This window comes from Panthera pardus, unplaced genomic scaffold (genome assembly GCF_024362965.1).
Source record: "Panthera pardus isolate Hobbes unplaced genomic scaffold, ASM2436296v1 HiC_scaffold_17, whole genome shotgun sequence".
Classification (NCBI taxonomy): domain Eukaryota; kingdom Metazoa; phylum Chordata; class Mammalia; order Carnivora; family Felidae; genus Panthera; species Panthera pardus.
Genome location: NW_026526732.1, coordinates 110,555,681 through 110,572,459, shown reverse-complemented (window position 1 = coordinate 110,572,459; position 16,779 = coordinate 110,555,681). Strand labels below are relative to the sequence as shown.

Below are 16,779 nucleotides of genomic sequence, written 5' to 3'. Positions count from 1 at the left end.
GACGCCCAACCGACTGAGCCACCCGGGTGCCCCAAGAGTGTGTAATCTGAGCAATAATTAAAGCTGTGACAGGTGTTGGTAGGGAATGTGGCACCGCTGTGAGAGCATGTGACAGGGAGACCTTTCTGAGGGTAGAATGAACTTCCTTCGGGAAGTCCTTTAAAGGGTTGGGATCCGAAGGGTGAGTAGGTGCGAACAAGGTGGAGGTAGAGAAAGGAGGGGGGTCGGGGTAGGAGCATCTGCAGCGGGGGGGGTGGTGGGACCGCCCCCTCGGGAGGCCAGCGGAAGGCCAGCGTGGCTAGATGGGGAGCAGAGGCAGTCAGGTGACGCCCAGGTGGAGGCAGGGACCAGCGTCTTCCTGCAGGGCCACCCAGAGAGGGGATACAGTAACACGTGGGTCCCTGAGCATCCGGGACCCGACACAGGCAGTGGCTGGGGCGAGAGTGTTAGGAGGCCGGCGCTCCTGGAACAGGAGCACGACGCTGGCGGCCTGAGCAGAGTCCGCGCGGCGGAGATGGACAGAAGTGAACGGGCTACGGGACGTTTGGACGGCATTGAACTGGGCGAAGGATGAGTAGGGACGAAAGGCGGCGATGCTGGGGGCTCCGGCTGGGGAACTGTGGCTGGCCGGGCGCACCCCTGCGTGCAGACTGCCGGACAGGGAGCAGATCCTGGAAGGAAGACCACAAGTGTAGGGGAGGATGTGCTGAGCTCTCCGGTCGGAGGGACATCCAGGTGGGGCGGGATGGGTAGATCTGACTCCAGAGAGGTCCGGGTGTGACGCGGCCGGGGATGAGCGTGGTCGTGGGAGACCATGGGAGGCAGGCAGCGGGAGCGGGCACACAGCTGGCTGTGGCCTGAGAGGGGTAAAGAGAATCCCAGGCATCAGGCTGTGCCCGTGCTGAGGAGTAATCTAGTGAGCATATGCTGGAGACCATATGCTGGGTGTCGCTGCAGACTGGCGTCACAGACAGGTTTCGGGACCTCAGCAGGAGCAGTTCCCGCGGGGCTCTGGGGACAGAAGCCCAGTTTGAACAGCAGAGGGGACTTGGGGGCCGGAAGAGGAAGACATCGGGTGCAGACCCTTCACTGAGAAGTTGGGCTCAGCAGAGGGAGGGAGTTAGCCGAGGGGTGTAGGGTCCACGGTCTCCTTCTCTCTCTACATACTTCTGTCTGTGGGCTTTAAAGTTTTTTTAACGTTCATTTATTTTATTTTATTTTATTTTTTAATTTTAATGTTTATTTATTTTTGAGAGAGACAGAGACAGAATGCAAGTGGGTTAGGGGCAGAGAGAGAGGAAGACACAGAATCTGAAGCAGGCTCCAGGCTCTGAGCTGTCAGCACAGAGCCCGACGCGGGGCTCGAACTCACGGACCGTGAGATCATGACCTGAGCCGAAGTCGGACACTCAACCGACTGAGCCACCCAGGCGCCCCAACGTTCATTTATTTTTGAGAGACGGAGAGACAGAGCACGAGCAGGGGAGGGGCAGAGAGAGAGGGAGACCCAGAATCCGAGGCAGGCTCCAGGCTCTGAGCTGTCAGCCCAGAGCCCCACGCGGGGCTCGAACCCACGAACCGCGAGATGGTGACCCGAGCCGAAGTTGGAGGCCTAGCAGACTGAGCCAGCCGGGCGCCCTGTCCGTGGATGTTAGGCACGGGCAGGTCCCAGCACAGGTCGGCGGGGGGTCGTCGGGAGCCCCGGTGGAGGGATGGGGCTTTCCTTCCGGCTCTTCGGAGGCCGAGGAGGAGGGCGGGCAGGTGCCGGCGTGTAGGTTTGCAGTGGGATGTCCTCGGCGACGCCGTCTGATCAGTTCTGTTTTCGCAGTGGAGCCGGAGGCACAGCGTGTCCACAGCTGCAGGAAGTGGGGTCAGCGTGCGGACTGGGTGGCTTCTCCAGCTGCGCTCGGCGGCCACCTCGGCAGGCGGGACCAGCCGCCGGGGGGGTTCATCCAGAGTTGAGGTCTCTGTCTGTGGGCGGAATGAAGGCACCAGGAAGGTGTGGGCGGTGGCACAAGGTTTCAGTGCGGTGTCGGTGGGGTCAAGGGGCCGGGGCTGATGGGAAGAGAGGCTGTGGGATGCTCAGGGGCCCCGCAGGCCGGGGTTAGGAACCCAGTGGGGTAGCTGGGTGGGGGGAGAGATACGGGTGCTTGGCGAGCTGTGATGTGCCCCGAAGTCACCCGGGGAATCTTAGTAAATGCAGATGCGATGCAGCGAGTGTGGGACGGGGACCTCAGTCTCTGCCTTTGAACAAGCTCCCGTGTGATGCCAGGCCCTGGGCCCCGCGGGTCGCACTTTGAGGAGAAGCTAGAAGGTTGTCGTTCTAGAGGGCGGCCCGAATTAGAAATCCAGAGGTGGCACGGCTTTAGGCAATGGGTACCATGGCCTGGGAGTGAACTGAGCAGACCGGAAGGTCAAGGAACGAGAGGGCCACCCGAGTCACTCAGGACACGTGACGGCGAGGCTCGCTAACGCTTACTCTCCGCGAGCTGTTCTGGGCGCCTGGAGTGCGGACTCCACGTGGGCGCTCCCTGTCCGGAGCCCAGTGCCCTGATGCAAATGGGTGCGTGAGTGACCCCCGAGGACAGGCGTGCAGGAGGGGGGCGTGGAGAGTTTGGGCCAGGCGTTGGCCTCAGGTGTGAAGGAGGTTAAGCGTGTCTAAGAGAGTGCTGGCGTTTCACAACTACTTTGGAGGCCTCACGACTCTCCTGCAGGCGCGGTGCTCTACCCATTTTCCAGGTTAGAAGAATAAGGTTCGGAGGGACTGGTAATTAGTAAGTGGGAGAGCGTTCAAGTGAATTCACAGTGGCCCGGGTCCCAAGTCCATTCCTCCTCTGTATCAGGTTTCCATGCAGGGATGCAAATTCTCTTCTAATTCCCTGGGAGGCTGCAGTTACCCTGGGGGTGCTCTCCCCTGGGCTGGCTCTGCTTCCTGGAGTGTGAGGTGTTGTGAAGGAAGCTGAGCCCAGGGGATGCCCATCTGGGCTTGGCTCTTCCTGGCAGGACAGCTGCGCTTGGCTTCGTCTCTACCAACTTTGCGCCTGCCTCTTAGGTTTTAATTTTTTGTTAATGTTTATTTATTTTGAGAGAGAGAGAAAGCGTGCGCAGAGGAGGGGCAGAGAGAGGTAAGTAACCTGCCGACGGTCACACAGCTGGTAGGAAGGGGTCTAGCGGGAATTCACACCCGGGCTCACTGCCTCTGGATCCAGCACTCTTTGTCACTGGTCTTTTCTTTCAAGCGACTCTTGGTGGTCTCTGTTGGATGCCATGCCTGGGAGGTCCCCATCCCTGGGGTTTGAATTTTGAGAGGGGTCACGCATGGAAGAAAAGTCCATCCACCCGGTAAGGGCAGCCAGAGGGACCGTCTGCTTTCTGTCCCTCTTGAGCTCTGAGTGTTTTCTTGCTTTACTGTATTTTTGGGGAGGTTTTTTTTGGGGGGGGGAGGATTATGAGAGCTATCCGTTAAAAACTATATTTGTGCTTAACGTTCTGTCGCTTGGAACACAGAGGAACTCTCCTGGATGCCGATCGATCATTCAGCCATTCAACCCTTCCCGGTCTGCTTCCCCTTCTGTAAAATAAAGGAATTGGATGCATCCTTCCCCAGGACTCTTGTAGCTTTGTGACTTGTAGCTATACTTGGGTTCTAGTGACTCTCATGGTCAAGGAGAGGCTGGCTGGGCCTGTACTGGGGAAGCAGGAGAAGTTTTGTGAATTCATTGGGTTCGTATGACCTTTACCTGCACCTGGCATGTTTTCTGTGCTCCTCGCACGACTGTGTCTTTACCGTTGGTGAGTTCATCTAGAACATAGCGAGGACACCGGTGGCTGATCCCTTCCTAAGTGCACACGCCACAGGCAGACCTGGGAGCCCCCAGTTCACCGCCCACCGGGGGCCGAGAGCTCTGGGCAGGAACCCTCCACACCCCAGGGCCTGACACGAGCCCCCCCGGCACCCTGAGGGGTATCAGACTCTTACTCATAGCCGAGGAGGTGGCCCCTTTTCTAGGGGATCATTCCGCCTTGAAAAATGTGTCCTCATAGAATCAGTGTGGCCCATTCCAGAGATTTGTGTCAGCTGGCGCTTTGAGAAGAAGATGTGATAGGGAGTGACATTAAGGAGAATTGATGTTTTGAAGCAGCCACACGTTCATCTGTGGGGAAGCATTAACTCTGTTTTCTTTCATGCTTTGATAACGCCCTACAGCTTGCGGTCGTGGGGCGGCACAGGGAAGGAAGCGATTGTCTGACGAGCTGTGTGAAAACACTCCATTTCTGCACAATGGCACAAATAACCAGGTGACAAAGAAATGGGTTTGCCCAGGTGTTAGAGAACAAAAGCCTTGCTCCCCTGTTGACGGAACATCTGTCATTCCAGGGAGTAGGGCCCCAAGAAGGAACTCATTCTTCTTTGCAAACATTTAGTGGGGACTTGGCATTCCCGGTCGTCTACACAGACCCAGGAGGAGCGGGGTCCTGGAGCAGGGGCCTCAGTCATGGACCCCGAGATAGGAAGGTGACACGGGGACCTGTTCCAATGCCCTTGTTCTCGGTTCGGGTACGTTTACGTCCGCGAAGATCGTGACTCGTTCTGTTAGGTCGCTCAGCTAGTTGAGTTAAATGGAGGCTAAGTGTGGGTAACTGTCTTAGTTTAATACTGTCATGGGCATTTGTAGTCTCATCATAATGTCAACATACAAATAATAACATGCTATCGTAGCTCTTACATCTGCCAGTACTCCTCTGAGCGCTAAATGATGAGCCCGTTTAACCCTCACGGCTTCGTGAGTGGTGGTACGATCGCTGCCCCCATTTTACAGAGGAGGAAACTGAGCCACGGAGAAGGTTAAGTCATTTGCCTAAGTCACACAGATAGTAAGCAGTGAAGCTTGGACTGAAATGCACACAACCCGGCCCCAGAGTTTCTCCGTTAAACCGCGAGGCCAGGGGTTGGCAAACGTTTTCCGTATAGGATCAGATAGTAAGTATTTTAGGTGTTGTGTGCCGTAAAAATCTCTGTTCCTTCTATTCAGCTCTGCCTTTGTAGCGTGAAAGCAGCCAGAGACAATACGTTAAACAAATGGTGTGGCTGTGTCCCAATAAAGCTTTATTCATAAAAATGGGTAGGGTGCTGGATTTGGCCCACAGGCTGTAGTTTTCAGATCCCGTACTAGACTCTACTGCTTTGTCAGGGAACATCTATTAATGACAGAGAGAGACAGATACTGGAAAGTATGGCGATCCAGTTTTATAAGGGATTTGGGGCCAGAAGTTGCACGAAAAGGATGTATTGTTTGTATTCCTTTTGGGTGAAGTGTCCTCTTGCTTTGGCCGGGGAGGGTGACGGGCCCCATGGCTGTGCACAGTGGACGTTAAGAGGCTCGGGGCTGGGAGAGACTTTTTATTCTAGCTCAACTTTCTGGGCGATCTTTCACAAGACTCTCAGCACCTCCACAGTGGTGATGATGGTCCCTGCCACCTGCCCCTCTTTCTCCCTGAAGTGTGTACCTTGGATGAATGAGGTCTTGTCTGTGATTCACTTGGAGCCTCTGGAAGAGGGTAAGTGTATTAAATGGCCTTCATCATTTCATTTGCTTGCAAATTAGAGAGTACTCTGGGGGTGCGAGACCAGTTTTTGAATGTTTGCCATGTGGAGCCCAATCTTAGAGGAGGGGCATTCTTGGTAACCTGCACGAGAGAGTGGATTGAGGAGGGATGGGTTTATGGATTGCCTGTGCAGCGGTAGGCTGTAGGCAAATGGAGTTATTAAAGAGGATGAAACGGGTATTTATTTCAGTTTTTAATAAGCGTGCATTGCAAGCAGTGAGAGGGTTCTGTAGTCGACCTCATTATATATCATTTCCATAAGAAAATTTAGGCTTCTCTGCTAAGCTGTGAGTCTCCGCGGTGGGGAGGAGTTTTATAAGTGTTTCCAAGTGAAATGTTGAAGTTAAAAGTTGAACCCAGAAGCCTCAGAGGGAACCAGGCTGCTGCCTGCATTTCAATGAAAGGGAGAGGAAATGCATTATGGAGGTTGAAAATGTGGTTTGCATGCTAAGACCTCTGTGGAAGAATGGGCCTCCCGGAGGAGGGGGGGCCGGGGTAATAGCTTGCCCTTAGTGACTGAGGTTCCTCGGTGAAGCACAAATGCTTCTTCGGATCCCCCCACCCCCTCGCTTTTTTTTTTTTTTTTTTTTGCAAGAAAATATACTGAACTGAAAATTTCAACCTAGACAACGTCTCGGAACCCTGGTGGGCTCCTTCTGATGCCAGAAGCTATCATTTGAAAATCAGTAAGTGTGACTACTTCGTCCTAATTTGGGCACCTAAATTGAAGACGTGTTCCCACCCGCTATAACGATAGAAGAGCTGGTATTTGACTGAGACCTCCTCGGTGCTGGGCTCGGGCTTTATCTACACTTGTATCTTATTTTAAAACAACAGTATTTGTCCTGCAGAGGAATATTCTTCTTGTTTTACAGAGGGGGAAACTGAGGCATCGGGCAGTCGACTGACTCTGTCAGGGTTAGGCAGCTAGTGAGTGGTGTAGCCAGACTTTAAATCCGCCTTCCTGATTCCAAACCCCTGCAAGGAGGGTGAGCAGGAGTCCTGGGTTTCTGGGACCCTGGGATTGTCCGTGCTTAAGCCCAGAAACGTCTTGGGCAAATGGGAAGATTTTGGTCACCCTGCGAGCAAGATGCTGGTGACCTCAGCACCGAGGTGGTGCTTATTACAGGATAAATCGAAGGGGGGTTTTCCTGTGTGATCGTCCCTCAGCTGCTAGAAGCCGTGTGTGTGCCCGTAAGACCTCCAAGGCTGTACACCCCAGGACCCTCTTGGAGCCAAGTAGGAAAGCTAGGAGACTGAGTTCTTTGGGGATTCCAGCATGAGCGTAGCCCCATTTACTGGCCCAGTTTGCGCCAACAGAGCAAGAGACACGATTCTGGGAGGAGCAGCGGCTTGTAGTTTTTCACTCTTGCTTCAAATGACTGCTACACTCTTGTGCTTACAAGCGGGCATAGTCTCGGGAAAGGCTGGGTCAGCTTTGGAGGATTTCACCCACTCCATCCCCTCCCCTCCCGAACTTTCTAAGACGGGTCCTCATGCCTCCGGAGACCCTAGGTGACCACCAGAAATGGGGACCAGCCGGCACAAAGCTGCTTCCTTCAAAGCCTGGGCTCCCACGTGGATGCGTCTCTTTTCAAAGAAATTCTTTTGGGCTGTGTCCAAATTCCGGAGGACGCTGCGTACTCAGAAACTATTTTTCAAGAAGGCGAGTTGGCACATAGGACCGCAGATCGCGAACGGGGTTGTTGCCTGAGGGGAGGCAGAAGTGATCGTGAAAACCTCGTATGTCTACCTGTGGCCAAGAGATTGATTGCTCGTCATTCAAAAGGTGGATGCACACGAACATTCTGAGTTTCTTCCCCTCTCTTTTAAAGAAATGTACTGACCCCCGGGCACCCGGGTGGCTCCGTCGGTTGAGCATCCGACTCTTGATTTCGGCTCAGGTCATGATCTCATGGTTTGTGGGTTCAAGCCCCATGTTGGGCTCTGCACTGACAGCGTGGAGCCTGCTTGGGACCCTCTCTCTCTGCCCCTTCCCCATGCGTGCTTTCTCTCTCTCTCTCAAAATAAATAAATAAACTTACAAAGTAGTGACCCAGTTAATACTCTCCCAGTGGCCCCTAGAAGCGCCCTGTGCTGACTGATCAGGAAGGGGCTGGTCAGGAGAGGGCAGGCAGGTCATGTGATGCCTTGGCCGCTTGTGGGAGACTTTAGTCCCCAAAGTACACCACTTACAGAAGGGCGGAAGGCCGGCCCGCACCTCGTACTCACATCAGTGGTTGGGATGCTTGTGGGAGACCGGTCTCTGAGACTTCTGAATTAGATCCCCACAGGGGGCCTTGTAATTACCCATGCGTTCCTTGTTTCGCCATGTCAAAGGTGCCTTGTCACCTTTATTCGCGTTCTGTGCAAGTTTCTCTGTGACTGTGTTACAGATGAACTATCCTTCCAGAATGAGGTGTTCCTTCCGTGGTTGGCGTCTGCTGCTTGGCAGTAGGCTTGAATAAATTGCAGGCTCACCGATTAGCAGATTAGCATCTGGGAAGCCCCGGGAAGTGAGGGCGGAGCTGAGGCAGGGGCGGGTGCTGGAGGAGGAGGAGAGGGTGAGAAAGGGGGGAGGGGAGTGTGCTGGGGACAGTGGCAGCCACAGCGGAGCGAGGAGTGAGGGGAGGGGAGGGACGCAGACAGACTGAGAGCTGCACAGACGGGATCAGGGAGGCACCTAGAAGACAGACGCACGGACAGGCAGGCAGACCAGTAGGGACTGGCTCTTTTCCTCAGCACCTCCAACATCCCTCATCCTGTTGATGGCGCTCTTACCTCTCTGCTTCCTTCCGACTTTAAAGCTCTGTGGCTCCTCCGTGTTTGCATGGGTGAGGACCACCTGGAACTGGGTCCTGGAGTTTCGAGAGTCCGCGTAAGGAATTAGCAGCCCGGTCTCCGGACCCAGAGCGTGCTAGGTTCGAGTCTCAGCTCGGCCACCCGCTTGCTGGGTCACCCGGGCGAGTTCCATCATCTCTGTGCGTCTTAGTCTCCTCTTCTTACAGTGGGGGTGATAACGGTGTCCAGGCTAGCTCTTAGGGTGCTGAGAGGACTCAAGGAGATGGGGCGCACAAGCCTGTTAGAACAGCGTACCCGGCAGTATTGGCCGTGGTTGCTCCTGTCCTTCTAACGTGATCCTGGGTGTCGTGGGACCAACGTCTGTTGGAAGGAACGTTCACGGAGCTTGATACGTTTATCGAAATACTGAAAAGGCTGCATGTTGCTGTCTGGGGCTTGTGCCGTTGAGCTTCTTGCTCGTCTGAAAAGATTCTCGATGGGGGGTCCGGAGCTCCAGCTTCCGTCTCCAGCTCTGGCGTGAACCCAGCAAAGATGAGTTTCTGTGGAACCTGCTCTCAGATTGGAAGCGGAGATGGTGGTAAGCAGCGGGGTTTCAGGTCATTGACCAGGTGGTGCTGAGTCCTTTCTGGCACGTGAGCTCTGTGATCTGGCCCTGTGCAGAGAATTTTGTGGGGCGAAGATTCTCGAAGAGACCGGGGATTGCTCCTACAAGAACCCCTGGAAGAGAGAAATGTGTGGGCTGTGTTGTAAATAATAAATTTAGTGATGAGGAAGTTCTTTGAGAAATGAAGAAGCCAGTCGTCCCATCAGAACTTAAGTACTGGAGACTCCTTTCTTCAGTGCAAAGGCCCTGGGGCCTGCCCAGACCTCCAAGCTGCAGAGTGGCACCATATTCCGACCTTGGCGGTTGTGGACTGGGATCCCTGCTCCGGGGATGAGTTCAAACCATTTCCAACCTCTTTGTATTCACAAGGGCTCCTGCTGGCTAAGAGAGGTCCTAGAAGCATGTGGGGCCCTATGGACTGCATAGATGTTCTTGGTGGAGTATTGGAATCGAAACCTCCATAAATGTTCTCTCGAGGACTGGGGGAGGCCCAGCTGAGAAACACAGCTGGGGACACCTTGGAAGCATCCCCTGATACGCTGTCTGTGCACTGTGTGAATGTTCTCCGCTCGTGCACAGGGAGTGGAAGCGGGCAAATGTGGGTGGCGGTGGTGAGGAAGGTGTCACAGAGCCCTAGGCTTCTTCATTCAGTCTGCTGCTGATGGGGGGGGGGGGGCGGGGCTCACGACTGTATGCAGGGTCTCTGTGTGTTAACATCCCAGAGACCTGTCGCGCTCACTCAGCGGAAGTAATCTCTTGGTCCCTTGGGCTGTTGATTGGACTGCTCATCTTGAGATTTCACAAGTGATTTGTTCAGTGTGGACCTTCACGCGGTGACTCTTGAGGAAAACGAGTTCTACGTGGCCAGGAGGCTGTCCTGATTCACCGATTCTTCTTACAGGCCAGGAACCCAGCCCCGTGGCCTCTCGAGGCTCCTGTGCCATTCTGTCCTGTGGGTAAAGCCCAAACCCATCAGTCCCACTTGGTGGTACTTATACTGATGCTGTCTTCCTATTCTGCAGGTGCTTACGTCATGCCGAGCCTTCCTCGTGACGGCACGAATCCCCACCAAGGTAAGTGGCGATGCATCTCCTCCAACACACACACACACACACACACACACACACACACACACACACTCCCTCTTCAGTGGACACAACTTTGTCTGATATTGTCCGCATCGCAAATACAGGAAAGCAGTTTTTCGTCCAAAGTGATGTGTGTGGAGGACTCCCCCTTAGACAAGGCTGGTTTCTGGTGCCCCAGGAAGTGGCCTGGGCTGAGAAGCAAAACCTATGTCAGTGACATTAACTTTCTGGGGAAATAATTACATTCAGAACAGTGCTGCATAATAGGTACTGGTTGTGACATAGATCTCTTCTCTCTGGGGGCCGATCAGACATTTGTTTTCTTTTGTCTTTCTGTGAAATGTACCACATAAGCAGTCAAGTGGACAAAATAGAAATGAATCACAAAGCAGGTACCTCAATGAAGAAATAAAACTTTGCTATCACCCGAGATAGCCCCAGCTCTGCTTTCGGGGATGGGAGTTGGGTCATTGTCAGATCGGGGACAGACCCTCAGAGAAGCTGGGTTGAAGGATTGCCCCACGTGAACCAGGCAGATGAAGGGGTCTCCTGGTCAGTGCTTAGCGGTACGGAAGAGCACAGTGCTTTGGGGGGCAGGGCTGTGGGGGCTGTTTTGGGGTATAGGGGTTTGGGGGGGAGTGCTTTGGGAAGCAGGGGTGATAGGAGAAGTGCTATGGGGAAAGGGGTGTGGAGTGGGGTGCTTTGGGGAGTGGGGGTGGTTGGAGGAGGGCTTTGGGGAGCAGGGGTGTGGAGTGGAGTGCTTTGGGGAGCGGGGGCGTAGGGGCTATGCTTTGGGGAGTGGGGGTAGTTGGAGTAGGGCTTTGGGGAGCAGGGTGTGGGGAGGAGGGCTTTGGGGAGCCGGGGTATTTGGGGGAGGGCTTTGGGGAGCCAGGCTGTTTAGGAGAGGGCTTTGGGGAGCAGGGGAGAAGGCAACAGGCGGGAAAGGTGTGTGGGCGTGGCTTGAGCTGCTGCCCATGGAGTGGGGGGCGGTCCCACAGGACAGTCGCGTGGTCACGTGATCACTTGTAAGTTTGCTTATTGGCTGCGGGAGGGGACTTGCTCTGGGGCTGGGGGAGGTGAGTGGTGGAGGCTGCTGATAGGCCATGCCAACTCCTTCCTCCTGTCTACCCAGGGGCTAACCTGTGTGGTTCTGTCTCACACGCGTCCCGGCTCCTCCCGCCCGCTGCTGGGTGCCATTCCTCACACTGTGCGGGGTGGGCTGGGTGGGGTGGGCGAGGTGAGGCACTGTTACGCTGTGAGGACCAGCTTGGAGACAGTGATCTGAGCCTTGTTGCGTCTCCCAGTACGTCCTAGACACGGCGTCCTCACTGTTAGGTGTCGTTGGCGGGACGCTTGCCGAATCCTGGACGCAGCTTGTCCTCACATAGGGATTGGGGACCCTACAGGCTCTCCTTGTTTCCGCCTTGTCCTCGCTCTTCGCGTGCCTCCGTGCCCTTGCAAAAACTTTTTCTTTGGCCGGGAGTCCCCGTTTTGCCCCTTCTTTGCTTGACACCCTTGAAGTCATTCCTCCGGGCTTCGCTGAACCATCTCCATGCTTTCCTGGCTCCCTGACATGTAGCTTCTCCTGGTGACAGTCCTTTGGGGGCGGCGGGAACATCTCAATTGACCTCACTCGGCCGAGCTGATCAAAGCTGCCCGGGCCATCCCAGGTGGTGCCGACCGAGGCCAGCTGCACTTTATGTCTGCTGGCTTGTGAGGGAGTGCACCTGTTCACACCTGCTCCCTCCAGCTGGAGGAGACGCCAGGGTGCCAGGAGATGCCAGGGTGCCAGGCTCCCACCGAGCCAAGGTGGTTTGCTTCTGAACCTATTCTTGCTTAGGGTTACCATAGTAAGTTTATTTAATTAAAGATATTTCACATAGTAATGAAAAAGGCTGCAAAAAGAGGAGAGTATTGATAAAGGTGAATTATTAAAAAAAAAATTAGGGTCTTGGTAAGGACCAGACAATGGTTAAAGGCTGGGGTGATGGGGAGCAGATAACAATTCAGCAAACTTATGCCTTCAAATTGCTTTGCCAGCGTCTTCAAGTTCTCTCGCCATTTTAAAATTTAATTTAATTTAATTTAATTTAGTTTAATTTATTTTTTAATTTTTTAATTATTTACTCTCTTATTTTGGAAGGGAGAGACAGTGTGAGTCGGGGAGGGCAGAGAGAGAGGGAGAAAGAATCTGAAGCGGGCTCTGCGCTGTCAGCACAGAGCCAGGCGTGGGGCTCGAACCCATGAATTGTGAGCTCATGACCTGAGCCCAAGTTGGACGCTTAACTGACTGAGACTTGAAGTAGACGTCGGGTACCCTACATTTAAGGGTGTGGCCCCCAGAGGAAATGCCGTTATGGCACCAGCCAGTGGGCTTTACCCCAAGAAGAAACTCGAACGTTGTATCGAAGGCTAGGAAATGAGACGATGTTTCTAAGTTTTAATTTGAAATAACTGAAGGTAGGTGTGTGTACTTTTTAGAAAATCATTCCCTGCTTGAAATGACTTTTCAAAACCCAACCAAGTATCGATCCTGATAATTATAGGTAAGAAGACTTGTACTCGAATAGAATGTGTGTATGTAGGTATTTTAGGGAGGGGGAATGTAGGTGCACACGTGCAACAGAGAGAGAGAGGGAGAGAGAATCTTAAGCAGGCTCCATGCTGTCAGCACAGAGCCCAACTCAGGGCTCGATCTCACGAACCGCGAGATGATGACCTGAGCCGAAGTTGACTTGGATGCTCAACTGACTGAGCCACCCAGGTGCCCTCTGAATAGAATGTTTAAAATGTGCCTCCAATGCCACATTTGACTCTCGGAGGACAAGAGAAATGTCTCGTTCCTCTTTCCAGTTCCAATCCTGGCACATAGCAGGTCTTCCATTCACGTCTGTTGGTTGACTGAGTGAATAATGAAAGAATACCTTTTCTACCTCTGGTCCTCAACACCGTACATCAAGACATTTAACGGGAGATTCAGGGGTTCTGTGTTCTCAGGTTCATCCTGCCAGATGCAATAAGGCACGGTATGGCACCAGGGGGCAGAACTCAGGGTCTTGTGGGCTTGGTTATGGGCGGATGCTTCCCCCCTGGCATTTCTGGTTTTAAGGGGAAGAGGTCAAGCAAACGGATCTAATGCAGTCCTGTCATCGGGTGCCGTGCGACTGCTGTAGTCAGATGGAAGGCTGCAAAACGGGGGGAGAGATTTTTCCTGTTGTCCAGGAAAAATAGGAAAAATGTGGGACTGGAGATATATTGAAGAAAAAAGAAATGCTGATTACAGGAGAAGAGAGAAAGGGTCACCTGTTATTTGGGAAGGAAATAAATCATTGTTTATCTGCGCACAGAGAGACGTAGATTTTGACTCAACTCTGTGTGTTTCATTGAACCATGGTTTAAAATTCCTACATACTGTGTTTTTCTAAGTCCACTCAAAATATGAATTTCTATGAGACACGGTAGAGGGAGTATAACCCAGAGGGGAAAGGGTTTAGAGGGAAAAGAAAACCAACATTGTCTTTATCTCGATGGGACTTTCTGAAGCAAAATTTTGAACTAGGAGAAAAGTGTGTGTTTAGATGGCTCGCTTTATACATTCATTTCCCAGTGAAGAAATGCTGGAGTGCAAGTGTGAGAACTTCCCCTTGACTTTGTCCCTGGATGAAATTTAAAAAGTCAGACTTGGACCTTCCTTTCAGCCTTTCAGTAAAGTGACCAATACTTATTCTGAATTAGGATAAATCAAGGTCATATCTTTTTTTTGTTTGTTTTTTTTTTTAAGTTTATTTATTTTGAGAGAGTAAGAGAGAGAGAGAGAGACCACGAGTGAGGGAAGGCGGGGATAGAAAGAGAGAAAAAGAATCCCAAGCAGGCTCTGTGCTGTCAGCACAGAGCCCGACGTGGGGCTTGATCCCATGAGCTGTGAGATCATGACCTGAGCTGAAACCGAGAGTCGGACGCTTCGCTCATTGAGCCACCCAGGTGCCCCAAGGTCATGTCTTAATTCATAAATGGAGATCTGAAACCAGCCTGCCTTCACAAGATGTCCAGTGCCTTGTTTTGTTTTTGGACTTTCTAATTGGAGCATTTGTACCTTGAATTACAGGTTTTGCACCCCTCATTCATTACGGGTCTTTATTTCAATTGCAGCTCGAGTTAACCTTCAGCTACTTGGAGATTCATGGTGTCAGCTGCGGCAGGCCCGCTCAGGTGAGTGCCACAACGGCTCCCTGGTCGCCGTGACTGCACGGCGGTGACCTGTCTCGAGTTCCCGAAACCGGGAACCCCCTGTTTTGGTTCCGGTGTTGAGATTCTCTTGAGATGATGTAGAAAAACAAGACGGGGGAAAATGGAAGTTTCTGAACGAGAGATCGCACAGGGGGCCGTGTGGGGAGGGTCTGGGATTTTGTTCTGGTAAAGAAAACGCTTTCTCCGTAACTCGGTCTGAGAACTAATTAGCTTTTATGTGAGCTAACGGTGGAAACGTCAGAGTACTGTTCTTAGAGATTCTGTACGACACGGTTTAGTGTTAAAATCCCACAGCTCTTATATGGCACTGTCTGAGGTCTTTCTGGGAATATAGCGATCTAGGAATTCTTGGGGTCCTAATAAAATGTAGATTTTTAAAAACAGCTTTGTCGAGCTATAATAAGTAATAAGCAGGGAACTGAAGTGTACGATTTGGTAAGTTCTGACATATGCGTACCCAGGAACCCGTTAACCACAATCAAGACAGCCGACTTAGTCCTCACCCCGCGGGCTCCTCGTACCCTCCCCCCATAAACACTCACTCCTGCCCCCCGCCCCCCACCTGTCTGCAGGCGCCTGCCCCTTGCCGCCGGAGAAGAGTTCGCATTTTCTAACACTTTGTCTGAATGGCATCCTAGTGTGTGTACTCTTCATTGACCACCTTCTCTCTGCCTGTATAATTATTTGGGGATGGATTATACTTTGTTGCGTGCCTCCGTACTTCCTTCGTATTGTTGCAGTGTGTTCCATCGTGTGGCTGTATTGCGGCCCTGTCCCCGTTCTCCCGGTGAGGGACAGTTGGGTTGTTGACGTCGTTGGCCAAGTCAAGCTGCCATGAACCTCTATGCGTACAGCTCTGATTGGGCGTAGGCTTTTCCTTCCCCCCGGGTAGGTACTTAGGAACGGGGCGGCCGAACTGGAGGCTGGGTGCCTGTTTCCCTTTCTAAGAAGCTGCTGAGCTGTTTCCCAAGGTGGCTGCACCATTTGACAGTGTCACCGACAGAGCGTGGGACTTCCAGCCCCTCCACCCCCTCCTGGCCCTGGCACGGTCCGTGTGTTTCATTTTCGCCATTCCGGAAAGTACGTGGTGCTTTCCGATCGTAGTTTTAACTTACGTTTTTCTAACGCCTACAGATACTGAACATCTTTTGATCTGCCCGTTTGCCCATCATCCGTCTTCCTGTCCCAGTGTCCGTTTAAATGTTTGGCCGTCTTTTAAAATTGAGTTGTTTGTTTTCTGATGAAGATTCCTTTTCTGCATTCTGAATACACATCCCTTATCAGATACCTGATTTATACATATTTTTTCTTAGTCTGAGCCCTGGCGTTTCATTTTCTTTGCAGTACTTTTCAAAGGGCACAAGTTTTAAATTTTGATGACGCCCAATTTGCCAGTATTCTCTTTTATGGATTGTGCTGGTGTCATTGAATAAGTCTTTGCTCAAACCGAGGTCACAGAATGTTCCATGTTTTTTGGAAGTGTTATAGCTTTATGTTATACATTTAGGTCTATGGTCCACTTTGAGATAGTTTCTGTATATAAAGCAACATATAGACCGACCTTTCTTTCTTCCTCTTTCTTTCTTTCTTTCTTTCTTTCTTTCTTTCTTTCTTTCTTTCTTTCTTTCTTTCTTTCTTTTTCTTTCTTTCTTTCCTTCCTTCCTTCCTTCCTTCCTTCCTTCCTTCCTTCCTTCTTGCTTTCTTTTTCTTTTTTTCTCTTTCTTTCTTTCCTTTCTTTTCTTTCTTTCCTTCGTGCTTTCTTTCTCTTTTCTTTCTTTTTCTCTTTCTTTCTTTCTTTCTTTCTTTCCTTCTTTTCTTTCTTTCCTTCTTGCTTTCTTTCTCTTTTTTTCTTTCTTTCTTTTTCTCTTTCTTTACTTCTTTCTGTCTTTCTTTCTTTCTTTCCTTTCTTCTTTTCTTTCTTTCCTTCTTGCTTTCTTTTTCTTTTTTTCTCTTTCTTTCTTTCTCCTTCCTTCCTTCCTTTCTTTCTCCTTCCTTCCTTCCTCCCTTCCTCCCTTCCTTCCTTCCTCCCTTCCTTCCTTTTCTTTCTTTCCTTCTTGCTTTCTTTCTCTTTCTTTCTTTCTTTCTTTCTCATTCATTCCTTCTTTCTTTCCTTCCTCCCTTCCTCCCTTCCTTCCTTCCTTCCTTCCTTCCTTCCTTCCTTCCTTCCTTTCTTTCATCCTACCTGTAGGATATTCGCTTGTCTGAAAGACCGTTATTTCTGCACTGAACTGGCTTTCACTTTTGTTGTTCATGTAAGTGTTGGTCTGTTTCTGGACTCTGAATCCCACCCCTCTGGTCTGTTGGTCTGTTGGTCTGTCTTTGTGCCACTGCCACACGGTCTTGATTACTATAGCTCTATAGTAAGACTCGCTCAGAGGGTGTCAGTCCTCCAAGATGGTTCTTCTTTATCAAAGTTGTGTAGTGATTCTG

The 16,779-nt window shown here is 51.7% G+C and overlaps 1 protein-coding gene across 1 annotated transcript in view; it reads left to right on the top strand.

Annotated features, from left to right (window-relative positions):
- Window positions 1-16,779, top strand: part of CARMIL1 (capping protein regulator and myosin 1 linker 1) — a 308,280-nt gene that overhangs the window by 102,277 nt on the left and 189,224 nt on the right. The window contains 2 exon segments of the mRNA XM_019425299.2: window positions 10,036-10,086; window positions 14,251-14,310. Of these exon segments, the coding sequence (XP_019280844.2) occupies window positions 10,036-10,086; window positions 14,251-14,310 (111 nt within the window).